The 14,004-nt window shown below is 34.8% G+C and overlaps 1 protein-coding gene across 3 annotated transcripts; it reads right to left on the bottom strand.

The window, feature by feature from the left end:
* Positions 1-164: 164 nt before the first annotated feature.
* On the bottom strand, positions 165-5,576 carry LOC112176881 (1-acyl-sn-glycerol-3-phosphate acyltransferase 3). Of its 3 annotated transcripts, none has more exons than XM_040510561.1 (12): positions 5,441-5,576; positions 5,165-5,327; positions 3,827-3,949; positions 3,222-3,261; positions 3,026-3,099; positions 2,646-2,705; positions 2,373-2,450; positions 2,132-2,290; positions 1,587-1,712; positions 1,221-1,313; positions 707-793; positions 165-611 (listed from the first exon to the last, which is right to left on the bottom strand). In XM_040510561.1, exons 2-12 carry the CDS (start codon positions 5,312-5,314, stop codon positions 390-392), a joined length of 1,212 nt encoding a protein of 403 aa, XP_040366495.1. In that variant the 5' UTR covers positions 5,315-5,327; positions 5,441-5,576; the 3' UTR covers positions 165-389. The 3 variants fall into 3 exon arrangements, with proteins under 3 accessions (XP_040366495.1, XP_040366494.1, XP_024170749.2); XM_040510560.1 differs by having other exon boundaries at positions 5,165-5,333; positions 5,441-5,527; XM_024314981.2 differs by lacking the exon at positions 5,441-5,576 and having other exon boundaries at positions 5,165-5,408.
* Between the last annotated feature and the right edge of the window lie 8,428 nt (positions 5,577-14,004).

Raw genomic sequence — 14,004 nt, 5'->3', positions numbered from 1 at the left:
TGAATCTGCATTAATGCGTAAGGGCACATAACCCGGTTTGTGTAATGTGCTGACAATTTCTGGAATTGATCGATCAGAAGCTGGGAGGATGCTAGCGCTACTAACCTAAGGTTCTCGCACAGAAGATAAATATAACATGTATATATATGCTTTTACTTTATAAACTATAACATATATATACATATGTTTGTACAAATAAACAATTTGGTGCTCACTGCAGATTGGAGCGGTCGCCCTCATTGCCCCTCCCTAGGGCAGGGTCCTTGGCTGAAGCTCCATTAGTTGCCTTGAAGGAGTTTCCATTGAACCCCAGTCGTAAGCGAATGAGGATACAACAAAGAATTTCTGATCTATTGTGGACTGCCTACTGTAAGATCAAAATCTCAGGATCATTGTTGAATGAGTTGCTCCGTCACCGAGTCTTTTGGGGGCACCTTGAGAGGTGTAGAACGCTCCGAGTCAGATGACTGGATGAGGATTTGCATAAGAATTACAACAAGGACCAAGAAAGTCACTGAAAATGCAATGCCTTCCCATGTGGATAGTAGGGAAGACCACTGAATGAACTTGAAAATTCCATAGCCGAGGAGGCAAGACCAAATTATGACAACCTATTACAGCAAGAAAATGGAAAAACCATGAGAAATAAGAAAATGATCGATAGTAATTTGGTTAGTTATTGCTTCTAATTGAAATGAGATCTTACAAGCAAGGACTTTATAGGTCTGCCAATGTTTTGAAGTTGCAGTTCACTGAATGTGGCTTTAGTATAATACTTCTCCAATAAGGCATCCTAGTGGTTCGAAATATAAAAACAAACACCATCAAACTCATATGGTAACTGAAGAAGATCCAGCTGGCTGTCATGGTATGATTGCAATCTTTGCACCATGAACCAACTAGATAGGACATGCATGAGAACCAAAGGAAAAACAACTGTACCGAAAGGTACAAGTAATAAGCCAAATATGAAAGCATCTTGGATCAACTCCAAGATTCAAACTGCATGTTAAGAATGAGAGGTAGTGGAAGTGCTTTATCATGGATCAAGTCCAAGATACAAAGCACATCACCTTTGCTGTGTAGCTGTATCCAATATTAGTAATTGCTTAAGCAGGCTGGTAATTTCTCCACACAACTACTTGAAAGTTTCAACCATAAGACTATTGACGTTGAAAGATGAGAGAAAAGAAAGATTGCAGCAATGATTATTATTATACCTTGGTAACAAATACATCTTTACACCACTGTCCAATTCCGTCGCCTGTTTCTGGTAAGTCTTGCATTGGATGTCTCCTGATTTGTAATTTTATCTGTAGCCATTTGCACCTCAGTAAATTATTCATATAGTTATCTGACCTTTTCCCACAAGGCCACAAATCCTACATGGTAACAGCTCCAGTTGATAATCCTCTTGTCCTGGTTTTTGTTCTTAAACTAGTACAGTACACGAGTGTGTATTGAAGAAAATCTTAAAACTGATGAATGATATGTGGAAGTATAGGTAGATATTGGACGCAGTAGAAAAAAGTAAGGTTAATACAGCAGCTCTATTAGCATAGGCAGAAAGAGTTTTGTCATCGTACCACAGAAGATTGACCTCTAAACATTCTCAATAGTGTAGGTGGTGGCTGATTGTTGGGGATAGCCAATGTACAATCATAAATTGCTGGAACAAATGAGCGCATATGACTTACTGATGAAACAAACCCCTGCAAGTGTCCCAATTACATTAAAAATGATAAACTGTACTTAGTGCAGCTAAAGACTTTATGTCAAGCAGGATATCATCATCCTGATATCACACAGTGGGTTTGGTCGTATCAGTTCTCGCATTTCATTCTCTTTATTATAAGCTATGTCTCCATTAAAAACCTATTTTTTTTTTTTTTAGAAGAGGTTTAAGTGCTATAATACTCATTTTCAAAACAAAATGGACACACAAAACAGTAGAAATTATGGATGAACTAAGTTGATGTGCGACATTATGAATCAAGGGAGAAAGGAACATCTAATTCCAATGTAAGGAATATCTACTTAATTTGAAAAAGGAGAATACATACTCCAATTTGACATAAAAGAAGGGATAATGAATTGGTATACATGAATAAATTGTAACTGATGTACATACCTTCGTACGTGGAAGCAAGACATTCCTAGGAATAGGCAATCCTCTTGAAGCAGCATACTCTTGAGCTGCCATTAGCTTTGACTGTGTAAACCGTGTTCCTTCTACAAAGAGAGCCAACCAAAATGGCATAGGGAAATCCTCTAGCCGTCGAAAACCTGACTGTATTGCAGAACTCTATGAGCATATAATTGATGAAAATAAGACTGTCTCAACATATGAATATGCACATATATACATGTACCTTCAACGTGCTTTCATCTTTAGACCAACTTCTTTCCAAGAAAACATATTCACAAAACCACATTGACCAACCTATGACCTGGAAATGTACCATTTATTGCAGATCCGATCAATATGGGGAGCCAAAAACTCAAGACGGGATGCATAGTGGGTTCCACATGCAAATCCCTTAAAGCAAACATAGAAAGGAATCCCTTAGTAGTGCAAGAGCTCGGTATATATGTATGTGTGTATATATAAAATAAAGCCATATACGTGTTTAGTGAAAACTCACTGGGAGGAACATTGCTTCTTTCTTCATGATGGCCAGTGCGCTACCAAGGCAACCCGAGCGCTGTTATTAATAGATTAAAATGAATTAGTGAACTTGAAAGAACACTAATGAAGGTATGATTAAGAAGTAGACACAAGTCTGTAAGAAAGATGCTGTAGAAGATAATGGTTTTGTGAACTTGGACACTTCTGTGGAAGGTATTGTTGAGACTGGAGGTCAACAGATGCAAAACAAAAGGGAGGGAGGACGATAGCAGATTTTATGAAGGTAACTCAGGTATTTTATGATGTAATACAATTAATTAGAACACTGATAACAAGTTTGCATCTTTACTATCATACAAGTGGTACGGCTGGAGATAAGTTCACAAAGATAAGCACCTGAGCCATGACCCATCCAACAAGCCAATCAATGTCACTTCTGTGATTACAAATGAGAAGTGCATGTTCTTTGCCTGAAAATTCCTCAACATAAGAGATTTGTATACATAAACAAGACCTAAATTTTTGGCTAGCAAAATCCTAATTTTTGCTTGGGAATGAAAGATATACAGCCAATTAATAGTTTTTGCCTTACCCATTAATTTAAAAGTTTCTGAGTCTACATACAACTCAACCTGCAGCGAAGTGCAAAGTAGTTAGATCATGACTATGATCGAAGGAGCCAAGTACACCCATTCAATCGAAACAATCATGTTTGAAATTCAATAGTTGTTAAAAGATCAATATGCTAAAAACCTGAACATAGTAATACTTTTATTTATAGATTGATCTATAAACGAAACAGATTGAATTTGAAGTTCCAAGCACCCGAGTATAAGTGCCAACTAACGCAAGTTGGAGTCTGTTTCAATAAACAAATAAGTAGTCTATGTTGGGAATGTAGAACATGATTGGCATTGACCTATTGAAAATTTAAAAGGGAAGAAGATTTTCTATCGTTTTCTATCCCGAAGGTGCAAGTCATTTTCTACTTTGCTGCTAATTTGAGGATTTAATAATTGGAGGGTTAATTTGGACAATATTACAGTGCATTTAATACATCTGGGAGGATTTAATACTTCTATCAGTGGCACAGTGCATTTCTCTAGACAATATTACAAATGCTAGAAACAGATCTATGATATAGGAGGCTGAAAATGAATATGTATAGCTTATACAACTTTTTCAATTAACGCACACCTTGATGCCCGCCCACCAATCAATTAGCCATATTAGTTCCAACCACAGCAATTCTGCAACTACTTTGTTGATCTTTCTGTACAATTTCTTTGATATAGGATGAATAAGGATGAAAAGAACTGCCTGAAAGTGCATATATAGCTATAAGAACCAAATCATGATATGTGCACAGAGTTTACGATAATAGTTGGCCCAAAAAAGCTCTGCAGACTAATTGAGATATCTGATAACATTTGTTGAATGATAAATATAACAAACTACCAGAAGACTAATCCATATATTGTATGCAAGTGCAAGGGTATATGCAAAGATGCATGATATGGTGTGAACCGGGACTGAAAGTATATCAGTAAATGATACCACATACCGTGTGTTGAGTAGTTTGTTTTATTAGTATAGTAAATCCGCACTCCAAGTCATTTGGTGAAAGTCAGACGATGACCAAGGCTTAGAGCACTCTAGTAAATGAATTTTTTCTCATTAAAGATTGGAGTTTAATCCATTGTGTTGACAGTATGCATTTTGACATTCTTGTATGTTGCATGAACTGGAGATATAAACACTTGAAACAACCATTACATCAATCTGGATATCTAGTAATTCAAAAAATATTATTTGCAGGTTGTGAGTGTTATATGCAACAACTAGTAGACCATTACATGAAGCCAAACATTAGAAAATTCATTTTTGAATGAAGCACCTAACGCAAGGCATTATTCATTCCGAAAAGGATTAATAGATGGAGGTTTAAGTAATATATAAAACTAAATCTGTTCCACAAAAATTTGCAGAACATTGTCATCAAGTAGAAGTAGAATCAATGAATCTTAACATTGTTTTTTGTTTTTTTTTTTTAAAGATTCATCTTCGGCACTTGTTGCTGACATACAAATTCTATTCAATAGAGTTGTGGTGGCCACAGAACTCTATTGAATCAAAACTATACATACTAAATTTACCACTGTGTTTAATATTACGACCAAATTATTCTGAGCCAACGGAGATATTACAGAAAATCATGGACTAATGAATCCAAATCATATATTAGAGCTTTCAGATTGACAGCTTTCCTTGCACCAATTTTAATATTACTAGTATCCCAACAATCAGAAATAGCTGGTGGGTTTGAACCCTGAGTTTGTTTGTTGGTCACATTCTCACGTAATAAACAAACATGCAATCGGGAGGTGATTCAATCTCATTACAACAATCAAATTAAGCCTCATGATGACAATGACGTGAAGACGCAAATAGAGTAGCAAAGCGCGTGGATAACAGAGGATGATAATGGCAATGTGCATGATGGTTCATATATAATTGGTAACGTAAGAGAGAGACCTGCATGAGATTAACAATGAGGCCTGAGAGAATGAACAATATGCCCACCGGAACAATAGCCACTACAGCTGGGATCGCCATGCCTCGGCTTCTCTCTCTGCGTTTGTTTGTTTGTTTCCTTGTTTGGGGCTGCGTTTGTTTTGGATTCATACGCGTACAACTTCTGCCGCTTTGAGATGTCAAATAATACGAGAGTAAGCATTTTTTTTTCCTAGGGGAAGATAGGGGAAACACCCCTAATCAATATTATTCATAAGAGTAAAAGAAACATTAGACCTTGGAGGGGTATTCCGGGTTACATTCCAACATTATTCTCATCCAGAATGAGGTTACATTCTAACAATATCCTCATCAAGAACGTCCTGAATAATAATAGGAGTCTCATCTAACCAATATTCATCAACGTAAGAATAACTAGCAACATACTTTAACCTATTGTCTATGTCGCACTTGTAAAGAACAAAAGTGTCACGCCCTCAAATTCAAGACCAATATCGTACTGAAATATGGCTCGTGGATTTGTGACGTAAGTTAAAACAAATAAAACTTCTTCTTGAATAAATCAACAGAAAGCGAAATAAATTATATATATGTTTGAATCGTACTTTTATTAGAAAACAAAATCATTATTATCTTTAAAAAACCAAAGTTTAGCAAAATTCAAAACATTAAATAGTACGTAGTAGAAAAACATTCTTTTACATAGTAGGTTCATCCCATTTCCCGAAACATCTGTTTGAACCCAAAATGCAAAACTGGAGCCAAACAACATCTACTCGTTACCTGAAAAACAAGAAGTGTAGCATCATGAGCAACACAAGTCCAATAAGTACACAACCTATAGTCTTATATTAATATGTCATAAGAAATCAAATTTGAACAACGTACCAAGTAAAAATGTACCGAGAACCATTTATATGTTCATGCTATGCAATTCTTAAATATGTATATATATACACACAACACACATATATGTTTAAATATTCATCTGCGTGAATGTTTATGAGACTAGTATAAATAACAAAGTCACGTGCTAGAGTCCACTATACTCAAAGCACAGATAAGCTGCGGCATACCGAGGACACTACCAAAGTATGTATACTCAAGGTTGGCACTTCCTTCCTATGAGTATTATCTGTAGGGACTAGGGCCCAGGCTAACTCCACATATCACAAAAAACACTTTTACCAGTAATTCACTTAAGCACGGGGTAGTACTAATCACCCAGCTTCACATCTCCAGGAATAATTACGTCAATAGAGTATAGCGAATTTTAAGTAGTAAAGAAGACAATTACTTAAACACTAACAAAGCATATAAGCAAGCTTACATAAGTAAATATAATTGAAAATTGTCAATACACAATTAGAGTGAGCAAATTAATACACACACATAATTAAACTTGAAACTAAGTGTGCAATAAAATAAGTAAAGGTACTTTAAATTAAAAGTAGTAAGAGAATATTAGTTAGTAGTCAAAGAATTAGTAATCCTTTTTCCCATAGTATTGGAAATCTTAGTCCAAAATGTCCATTCGTCTAACAACATAATAGTATCAAAAACCATACGTCAACTTTCCATTTCTATAACTTGTTCAATTTATGTCTGAATTAGGCAAATGAGGATACCATGTCAAAGGATTTTTCGTAAGGAATTTACTGGAATAAGTCATGTAATCTAGTTCCAAGTGAGATTGTCCAGAAATGCTGAAACTCCAGAACAGCGCAGAAACTGATATTTTTGATATCAACCTTTGATGTCTAAGTCTTTACATGCTGTATATTTCACTATTGCTTGTCAAACTTTCCAGAATAAAAATAGAGGTCCTAAACTTCAAATTGATATAAAGTTTGTAGAAAATGGTTAAGAGCTGAGGGATATATGAATTTTTGAAGTTATGATAGTTGTGTGAGATTTCCAGTGAGTTTACTAGTTGAGAACGTTGATTAGCCATAACTTCTTCATTTCTTAACCTTTTTTAGTGATTCAAAAGCCTAAACTGAAGCATACTATGATTAATTTTTACAAAATCAAATTTTATTATTTACAAAAATGCAACTTTTGCAGCAAAGTGTATACTTTTCCATTTTATCATCAGTTACGCATTTTGATATATCTTAAAGACAAAAGAGTATAGAAATGTATTCATGTACTTACTTAAGAAACTCATAAGTGAAGTGAAGATTTTGGTCATGGATTCAAGCTTGGACTTCTTTGACAAAAAAAAGAAAAAAAGAAAAGAGAACTTCTCAAGAGAAAAATGGTGAAGGATTTGTGTGAGGAATTTTAGTCGAGTTTTCTCTTCAACTAAGGGAGCTTCTAATTAGCTTTGCATTTGATCTTGAAGCTTGAAGGAAATATGTTACAGATCATATGTTTATATAGGCTAGAAACATGCACTAGAAATCAATTCTCAATCATCTTATTTGACTTCCAAGACCAAGTATTAAAGTGAGTTGATAGCTAGTCTAGTTAGTTAGGATAATTGTTCACAAGGAAAAACAAACAGTAAAAGGGGTTGAAAAGAAATCAGCTAGCTACAAATACATATTGACATTTTGATTGTGTGTGTGTGTGTGATATATATTTGTACCTCAAATAACAAGTAAATGATTCTTGCTATTTCTCTCTTAAATGCAAGTATGTGTTGGCAATAATTAGCACAAAAATAATATGGATGATAAAAGTAAAATAAATAAGAGTTAATTAGATTAAAGTCCAAAATTTAGACCTCATATTAATTGTAATCCGCATCAATTTTTCTTGTTAATTGCGGTCCAATGACTCAGTTGCCACCTCGGATTTATTTCCTTTTCCATCTTGCTGACTCAATCCTCATTAATTTTTTTTTTTGCATGACTAATATGCCCTTATTGAATGTCTTTGCACATAAAATGAAAGAATTAATCATATTAAAATTAGCAATTTGATTAGTAATATAATATCATATTTGATGTGTATCTTTCTTAAATTATTGTTATTGATCCGGTATAAAATCATGGAATTGATATGACATTGAATACTATATTTATTGTAAATCATCCTAAAATTATTCTAATTTAAAAGATGTCTTCTATAAGTTAAGAATCTTTTCTAAAGCAATTTTTTGATAATGTTTTTCTTCAACACCAAAGCTTCTCTGGTTATGGCTCTTGTTCATAGTGTCAAGTTTTATATGAACGTCGTTCTCTTTCTTTAACATTAAGCTTTCTTGGTCAAGCTATTTTCTTATTGGCCCTATACGATTGTGATCCTTTTCATGTAAATCATTCCATGGATGGTAGATATTCTTCTTCTTCTTCTTCTTCATTTTTTTTTTTAACATTTCTTTCTTAACTTACCTTTAACCTAGAAAGGAACATGTGTGTGTGTGTGTATTTTGTTGGTTGATTAACCACTATTGTTACCTTATTCTAAGGTAAATATTATGCAATTTTTTGTAGTAGATGTATTAAGAGCTCAAAAGTTCATCATTTCAGTATACCTCATATATAGGTAGTTCTTCTTCTTCTACTAAATCATCTCTTTTTTCCTCTCCTTCTGTCATGCATCTTCTTTCCAACACACAATTCTCATTTTTTTTCTCTAGCTCGAATCTATATTTTTTGTCTAGCTTCTTCCTTCTTAGTTCATTTTTTCAAGTCTTATTAACGTGACTTCTTCAATTCGCAATTACCTTTATTATAAACTTGATCAGAATTTTTTGCTTACCTTTGATATAGAATCAATTATGGTGGTATAGGTAAGATTTGTCCTAGAATTTGATTAGACATTTTTGTTTCTCATTTACATGCCTTATGTATAGGTAAAAATTCACAAGTTTCTCAATATCTCTATATCTAAGATTCTCTCATTATCTCCCACTTTCTCTTTCACACTTTTTATCTTTTAATTAGGTATAGGTTCTATATGTACATATTTGTACCTTTTGCTTAGATTGGTAATATATTATATATATATATTTTCTGCTTCGTATGTCTAGGTAGGTCAAATCTCATACAACTTTAAATACCTACTATAGAGATACAATTGAAGCAATAATGTTTGAATTTTTGTTCTGATTTTTTTCATCCTATAGTATAGGTATATAAGTATTCGATATTTCTATACCTACATCTTAGGTATATTGAATGTCATAGAAATGTATTTAGTGTATATCTGAAAATTATTCATTGATGAATTGTAGATTATGGAATTTGAATTTGAAATTTAACATTGAGCTGAAATTGTGATTCAATTAGTGAATTTAGAATTATTTACCTTATTTGGTTCTAAGGGTAAAATTGACTATTAAAAAAAATAAATGGACCGCAATTAACAAGAAAATATGTACGGACTACATCCAACTTTTATATAACAAAAAGGACTTGGATCAAAATATCTCAATAAATAATAATCTCAAACTTAATGACGAATGTTGGGTGTAGGGAAAAAGATACAACCAACTCACTACTTCGTAAGTAGGGTAAAATGGGGCCTTTGGCTTCTAAAAGAAAAATGTTCAAAACAAAGTAAGATTTTATGAATATAATGAATTGTTGTAGGAGAATATGATTTGAGAGAAATTGTGTCTTGTATTATTGATAATAGGAGCCCTTTATATAGGGGATTACAAGGTACATAGAAGGTAATAGAATCTGAATATAACTAGGAAATCTAGAACCTTATCTTATTACAACTCTAGAAATAACCCTAGTTTGAAGAGGCACATTAGAATACAACATCCTTAAACACTCCCCCTTGTGTCGCTCAAACTTGGTGATGACTGTTACGTCCCAAACCTAAATTTATCAGTTTACTAGTTATTTGGACGGTAAACGACAATTTCTTTAACTTTTTACTTAGTTTCGATACTTTTAGTGGCCCTAAAAGTTGACTTTTTGTTTGGGTCAAAATTTGAGAAAATTTTCTTCATGAAAGTTGTAGAGGACGTTAAACCGAGTTCGTAAACATGTGGCACGCTAAAATTGGAGTTACAACGAAGAAGTTATAAGGGTTTCAAGTCAATGGCATTTTTGTAATTTCACTGAAAACGTATTCTCAAAATAAAGTCTGATTTGCCATTTCTGGAAGGGAAAATTTCACAAATGGTCATTCAACTATGACTCATTCGACACTTTGGTAACTAAAGTTTCAAATATATCACTTTGGTCACTAAACTATTACATTGTCAATCACTTAAATCACTTTGTTAATTTTTTCATTAAAAAAATTATAAAAAATACTCTTTGGGTGACTTAAGTGATTGACAATGTAATAGTTGAGTGACCAAAGTGATATATTCGAAACTTCAGTGATCAAAGTGTCGAATGAGTCATAGTTGAGTGACCATTTTTGGAATTCTCCCTTTATGGAAATACCCAGAAAATTTCCAGATTTGCTTCTCCCGCCGACCTAACTTCCCGACGTCACTACCGCTTCATCCGACTACCTATGGCCATAAAATTAGTACCTATCTCTTTGTCTTGAAACAAGCTTTCCATCACTATATGCCTTGCATCCTATCATGCACTATAGACGACGAATCGAAGCCAAGAATAAATTGGGTTTTTGGGCTATTTCTTCAAATTCCGGCCAAATAGGATGTTGAGGCTAATTGGGCTTTGTTCCTCTTACCATGTTCTACCAACCTACACAGTTTCATCATCAAGTTTGAGATGTGGAAGGAGAATCGGAGATTTGAGCAAAATTGAGGGTTTTTGGGTTTTCAAGTAAAATCGACCCTGTACACTCAAAATGGATCAATATTGTAGTTATGAAAGATGCTTAGAATATTGAGATGATGTTGTGGATGAAATTTAGTGGCCGGAGGAGGAGTTGGGCGCCACATGAACAGTGTCGCTGATTGAATACTGGTGGTGCTTGAACAGTAACTTAAATTCTATTTGTAGCTAATTAAATCACATAATTGATGTAGAGTTTGTATATGTGATTTTAATAAGAGAAAAATTCCGCTACCGTCCCCAAACTATGTTGCCAAGGCCAATTTGATGCCCAAACTCTCAAAAGTATCAATGTGATACCCAAAGACCTAAATTGGTATCAATGTGATATTTCCGTCCAAAATTTCTGACGGTGCAGTCTATTTGCTGACGTGGCAAACATGTGGCAAAAAAAAGAAGGGCAAAATCGACTTTTTACCCTTTTTTGTTAATTTATTTTTCTTTTCTTTTCATTTCTTCTTCTTCGTCTGGGATTTTCTTCTAGCCCAAGGCCACTCCGATGACGATGGTGACTCTCTCCGAAGAAATCAAAGAAAAATAGCTTCTTCTTCTTCTTCTTCTTCTTCTTCTCCTCCGCCCAAATCATCACTAACGCCCCCGAGATCCTCTCCAGTTCCTGCCACAAATCCATCTCCCTCGCACTCCTGTGGCACCCCTAAACTTTTTGACTGCATATGTAATTGTTGCTTGCAATCTAGTTGACTTGAGTTTCTACACACACAATTATTAATATTGGCACCCCCTAGTTCTCCACGTGATTGGCTTCACATGAAAATATAATATATCTCACCTATCTTTTGATTGGTTAGTTTGGAATAATAGTAAATAATAAAGAATTCTTGGATTTTAGAAGCAGAACCATGAGTAGAAGAATATTTGGAGCATGCTTGTTGCACCTTGGTATTTGGAGAACGCCACCCTAGAGCACGCTTGTTTAATCAAATCAAATCAATTATACAATTATACAAAGGGGCAAGGGGTTGTTTAATCTGATCAAAATCAATTCAATCCCATTAAGATGAATAGCTGAACAGAGGGGAAAAAAAAGAAGAGACTGTGGTTATGCTCTCATGAGAGTTTGATTCCTCATTCAGTCATTCCTCTATTAGTATTTGCAGAATTGCATCAAGATTCGATACAGGTGCTATGCTCTCTTATGTGGTTATCTACTTATCTGAACAGCTTTGTTTTTATGTGGAGCTGCTATCATAATCTTGATCATTTTCACCCTTCTCCAGTTCATCATCTTCACCCCTACTCAATCCTGAAGCTTTATCTTCATTCCTATGATCAAATTCAACCATCTTTACTCCACCATCTTCAACCATGTTATCAACTCTAACATCTTCAACCATCTTCTTAACTCTGAATTCTTCAACCATCTGAGTTTAAATACAGAAACTAACTAAATAAATCACAAATTAACATGCCCAAAATTTGCAGAAAAAGAGAGAGAGACGTCAAAATTTGCAGAAAAAGAGAGAGAGAGACGTTGTACCAAGACCCAAATTAGTAAGCAACGCCTGCAATTTGAGGAAAAATCGAACAGCCCAACAAAACCCAAGCCGAAGAAAAGAAACGGATTCAAGAGAAGGCACCGGTTCGCTGCACACTAAATTCCGGCGAACCCAGCTCCACCAACCACCTCCTCCCATCGCTTTCCCTGTCCGATCACTCAAGTCCCTCCCGTTCGGCGCCAATATCGCTACCATGCTCGACGGCCACTCTCTCACGGCACCTTACAGCTGACCGCCTCGTCTCGCTCAAAAACTCGGCGGCCCCAATTTACGCCGACGGGTCGTTGATCCTCTCGGCACCAGCAGGTTCTTCGACCGGTTTGATTGGGAGCTTCAGCCCCTTGGTGCCGCGAAACCCTAAGAAGAAGAAGATCCCAGAAGAAGAAGCAGAGAAGAAGCATAGAAGAAAAAGAAATGAAAAGAAAAGGAAAAAAAATGAATTAACAAAAAAAAAAAAAGGGTAAATAGGTCATTTCATTTTTTTTTTCCGACCCACTTGCTTGCCACGTCAGCAAACAAACGGCGCCGTCAGAAATTTTGGACGGAAGTATCACGTCGATGCCAATTTAGGTCTTTGGGTATCACATTGATACTTTTGAGAGTTCGGGTATCAAATTGGCCTTGGCAATATAGTTTGGGGACGGTAGTTGAGTTTTTCTCTTTTAATAAAGATTGGAGAAGTTTTGAATCGATTATGAATTTTTGAAATTTTGATTATCGATTTACGAGAATCCAACCATCGGATTTCTTTTGAATTTGCTTTAGAAATTGTAAATCGATGAATATAAATTATTGGTGAAGTTTGGATAAATATCAAGGAGAATTGAGGGAGTTAAGATTAAAGGAGACATTTAGGAATTTGACTTAATTATTTTAAATTTAAATTTCCGTTATGTATTTATTTATTTATGAGCGTTATTTTATACAGGACGTGAGGAGGAACCACACGGGGGGAAACTTCGAATAAACGGCAAACTTAGCCGTACACTGTGAGTGGAGTTTTGTTTTAAATGTTGATGCATGCGTTGTTTCTTGAATTAATGCTTGACTTAATTATCATAATATTTTGTCGAGCATATTATTTTTAGTTTCGGATATTATTTGGTTTTGGAATATATATTTGGAATATTGATCGGATTTTCCATCATGATTTTAGAACGAGAGTTTTCTACGCTCGAATTTGAATTTATGATTTATAATGATTTTTCGACGAATTATTTTCCGATGTGATTTCTGGAATTATATATTATAGTTCTATTTGTCGATTTGAGATTTTTAAAAGATTTTCGAAATGGGATTTCGATGGAGATATTTTTTTTATTTACTCATCGACTTTCGCTATTGGCATTGGGAATGCCTCATTGATGATTGTGGATTTGGTTTTGTTTCTGAGTTACGATTTATAATTTGATCTCGCCTATTTGTTATGATTTTGAGAATATTTTGGCGTGCGGGGCCACGTCATTGGAATATACTTATTTTTCTCGTGAGATGTTGGGGAAGCTGACAGGACCCGCCCTGGATTTCACCCTGAAATCCGAAGTGGCCCTGAGGGGGTCCACCTTAGAAGAAATTCTTCCAAAAATTTGGAAGAACTTCC

Source organism: Rosa chinensis, chromosome 7 (assembly GCF_002994745.2).
Source record: "Rosa chinensis cultivar Old Blush chromosome 7, RchiOBHm-V2, whole genome shotgun sequence".
NCBI classification, from domain to species: Eukaryota; Viridiplantae; Streptophyta; class Magnoliopsida; order Rosales; family Rosaceae; genus Rosa; species Rosa chinensis.
The sequence above is the reverse complement of the archived record's forward strand: the minus strand, read 5'-3'. Positions and strand labels throughout refer to the sequence as shown.

What these genes read in the sequence shown, in the direction of transcription:
- LOC112176881 (XM_040510561.1), bottom strand. Translation starts at nt 5,314, where the DNA reads ATGAATCCAAAACAAACGCAGCCCCAAACAAGGAAACAAACAAACAAA. An exon ending in AAGAAGCAATGTTCCTCCCA is followed by an intron (nt 2,451 to 2,645) that starts GTGAGTTTTCAC and finishes GTACATTTCCAG; the next exon opens with GTCATAGGTTGGTCAATGTG. An exon ending in TCTTGCTTCCACGTACGAAG is followed by an intron (nt 1,713 to 2,131) that starts GTATGTACATCA and finishes GGACACTTGCAG; the next exon opens with GGGTTTGTTTCATCAGTAAG.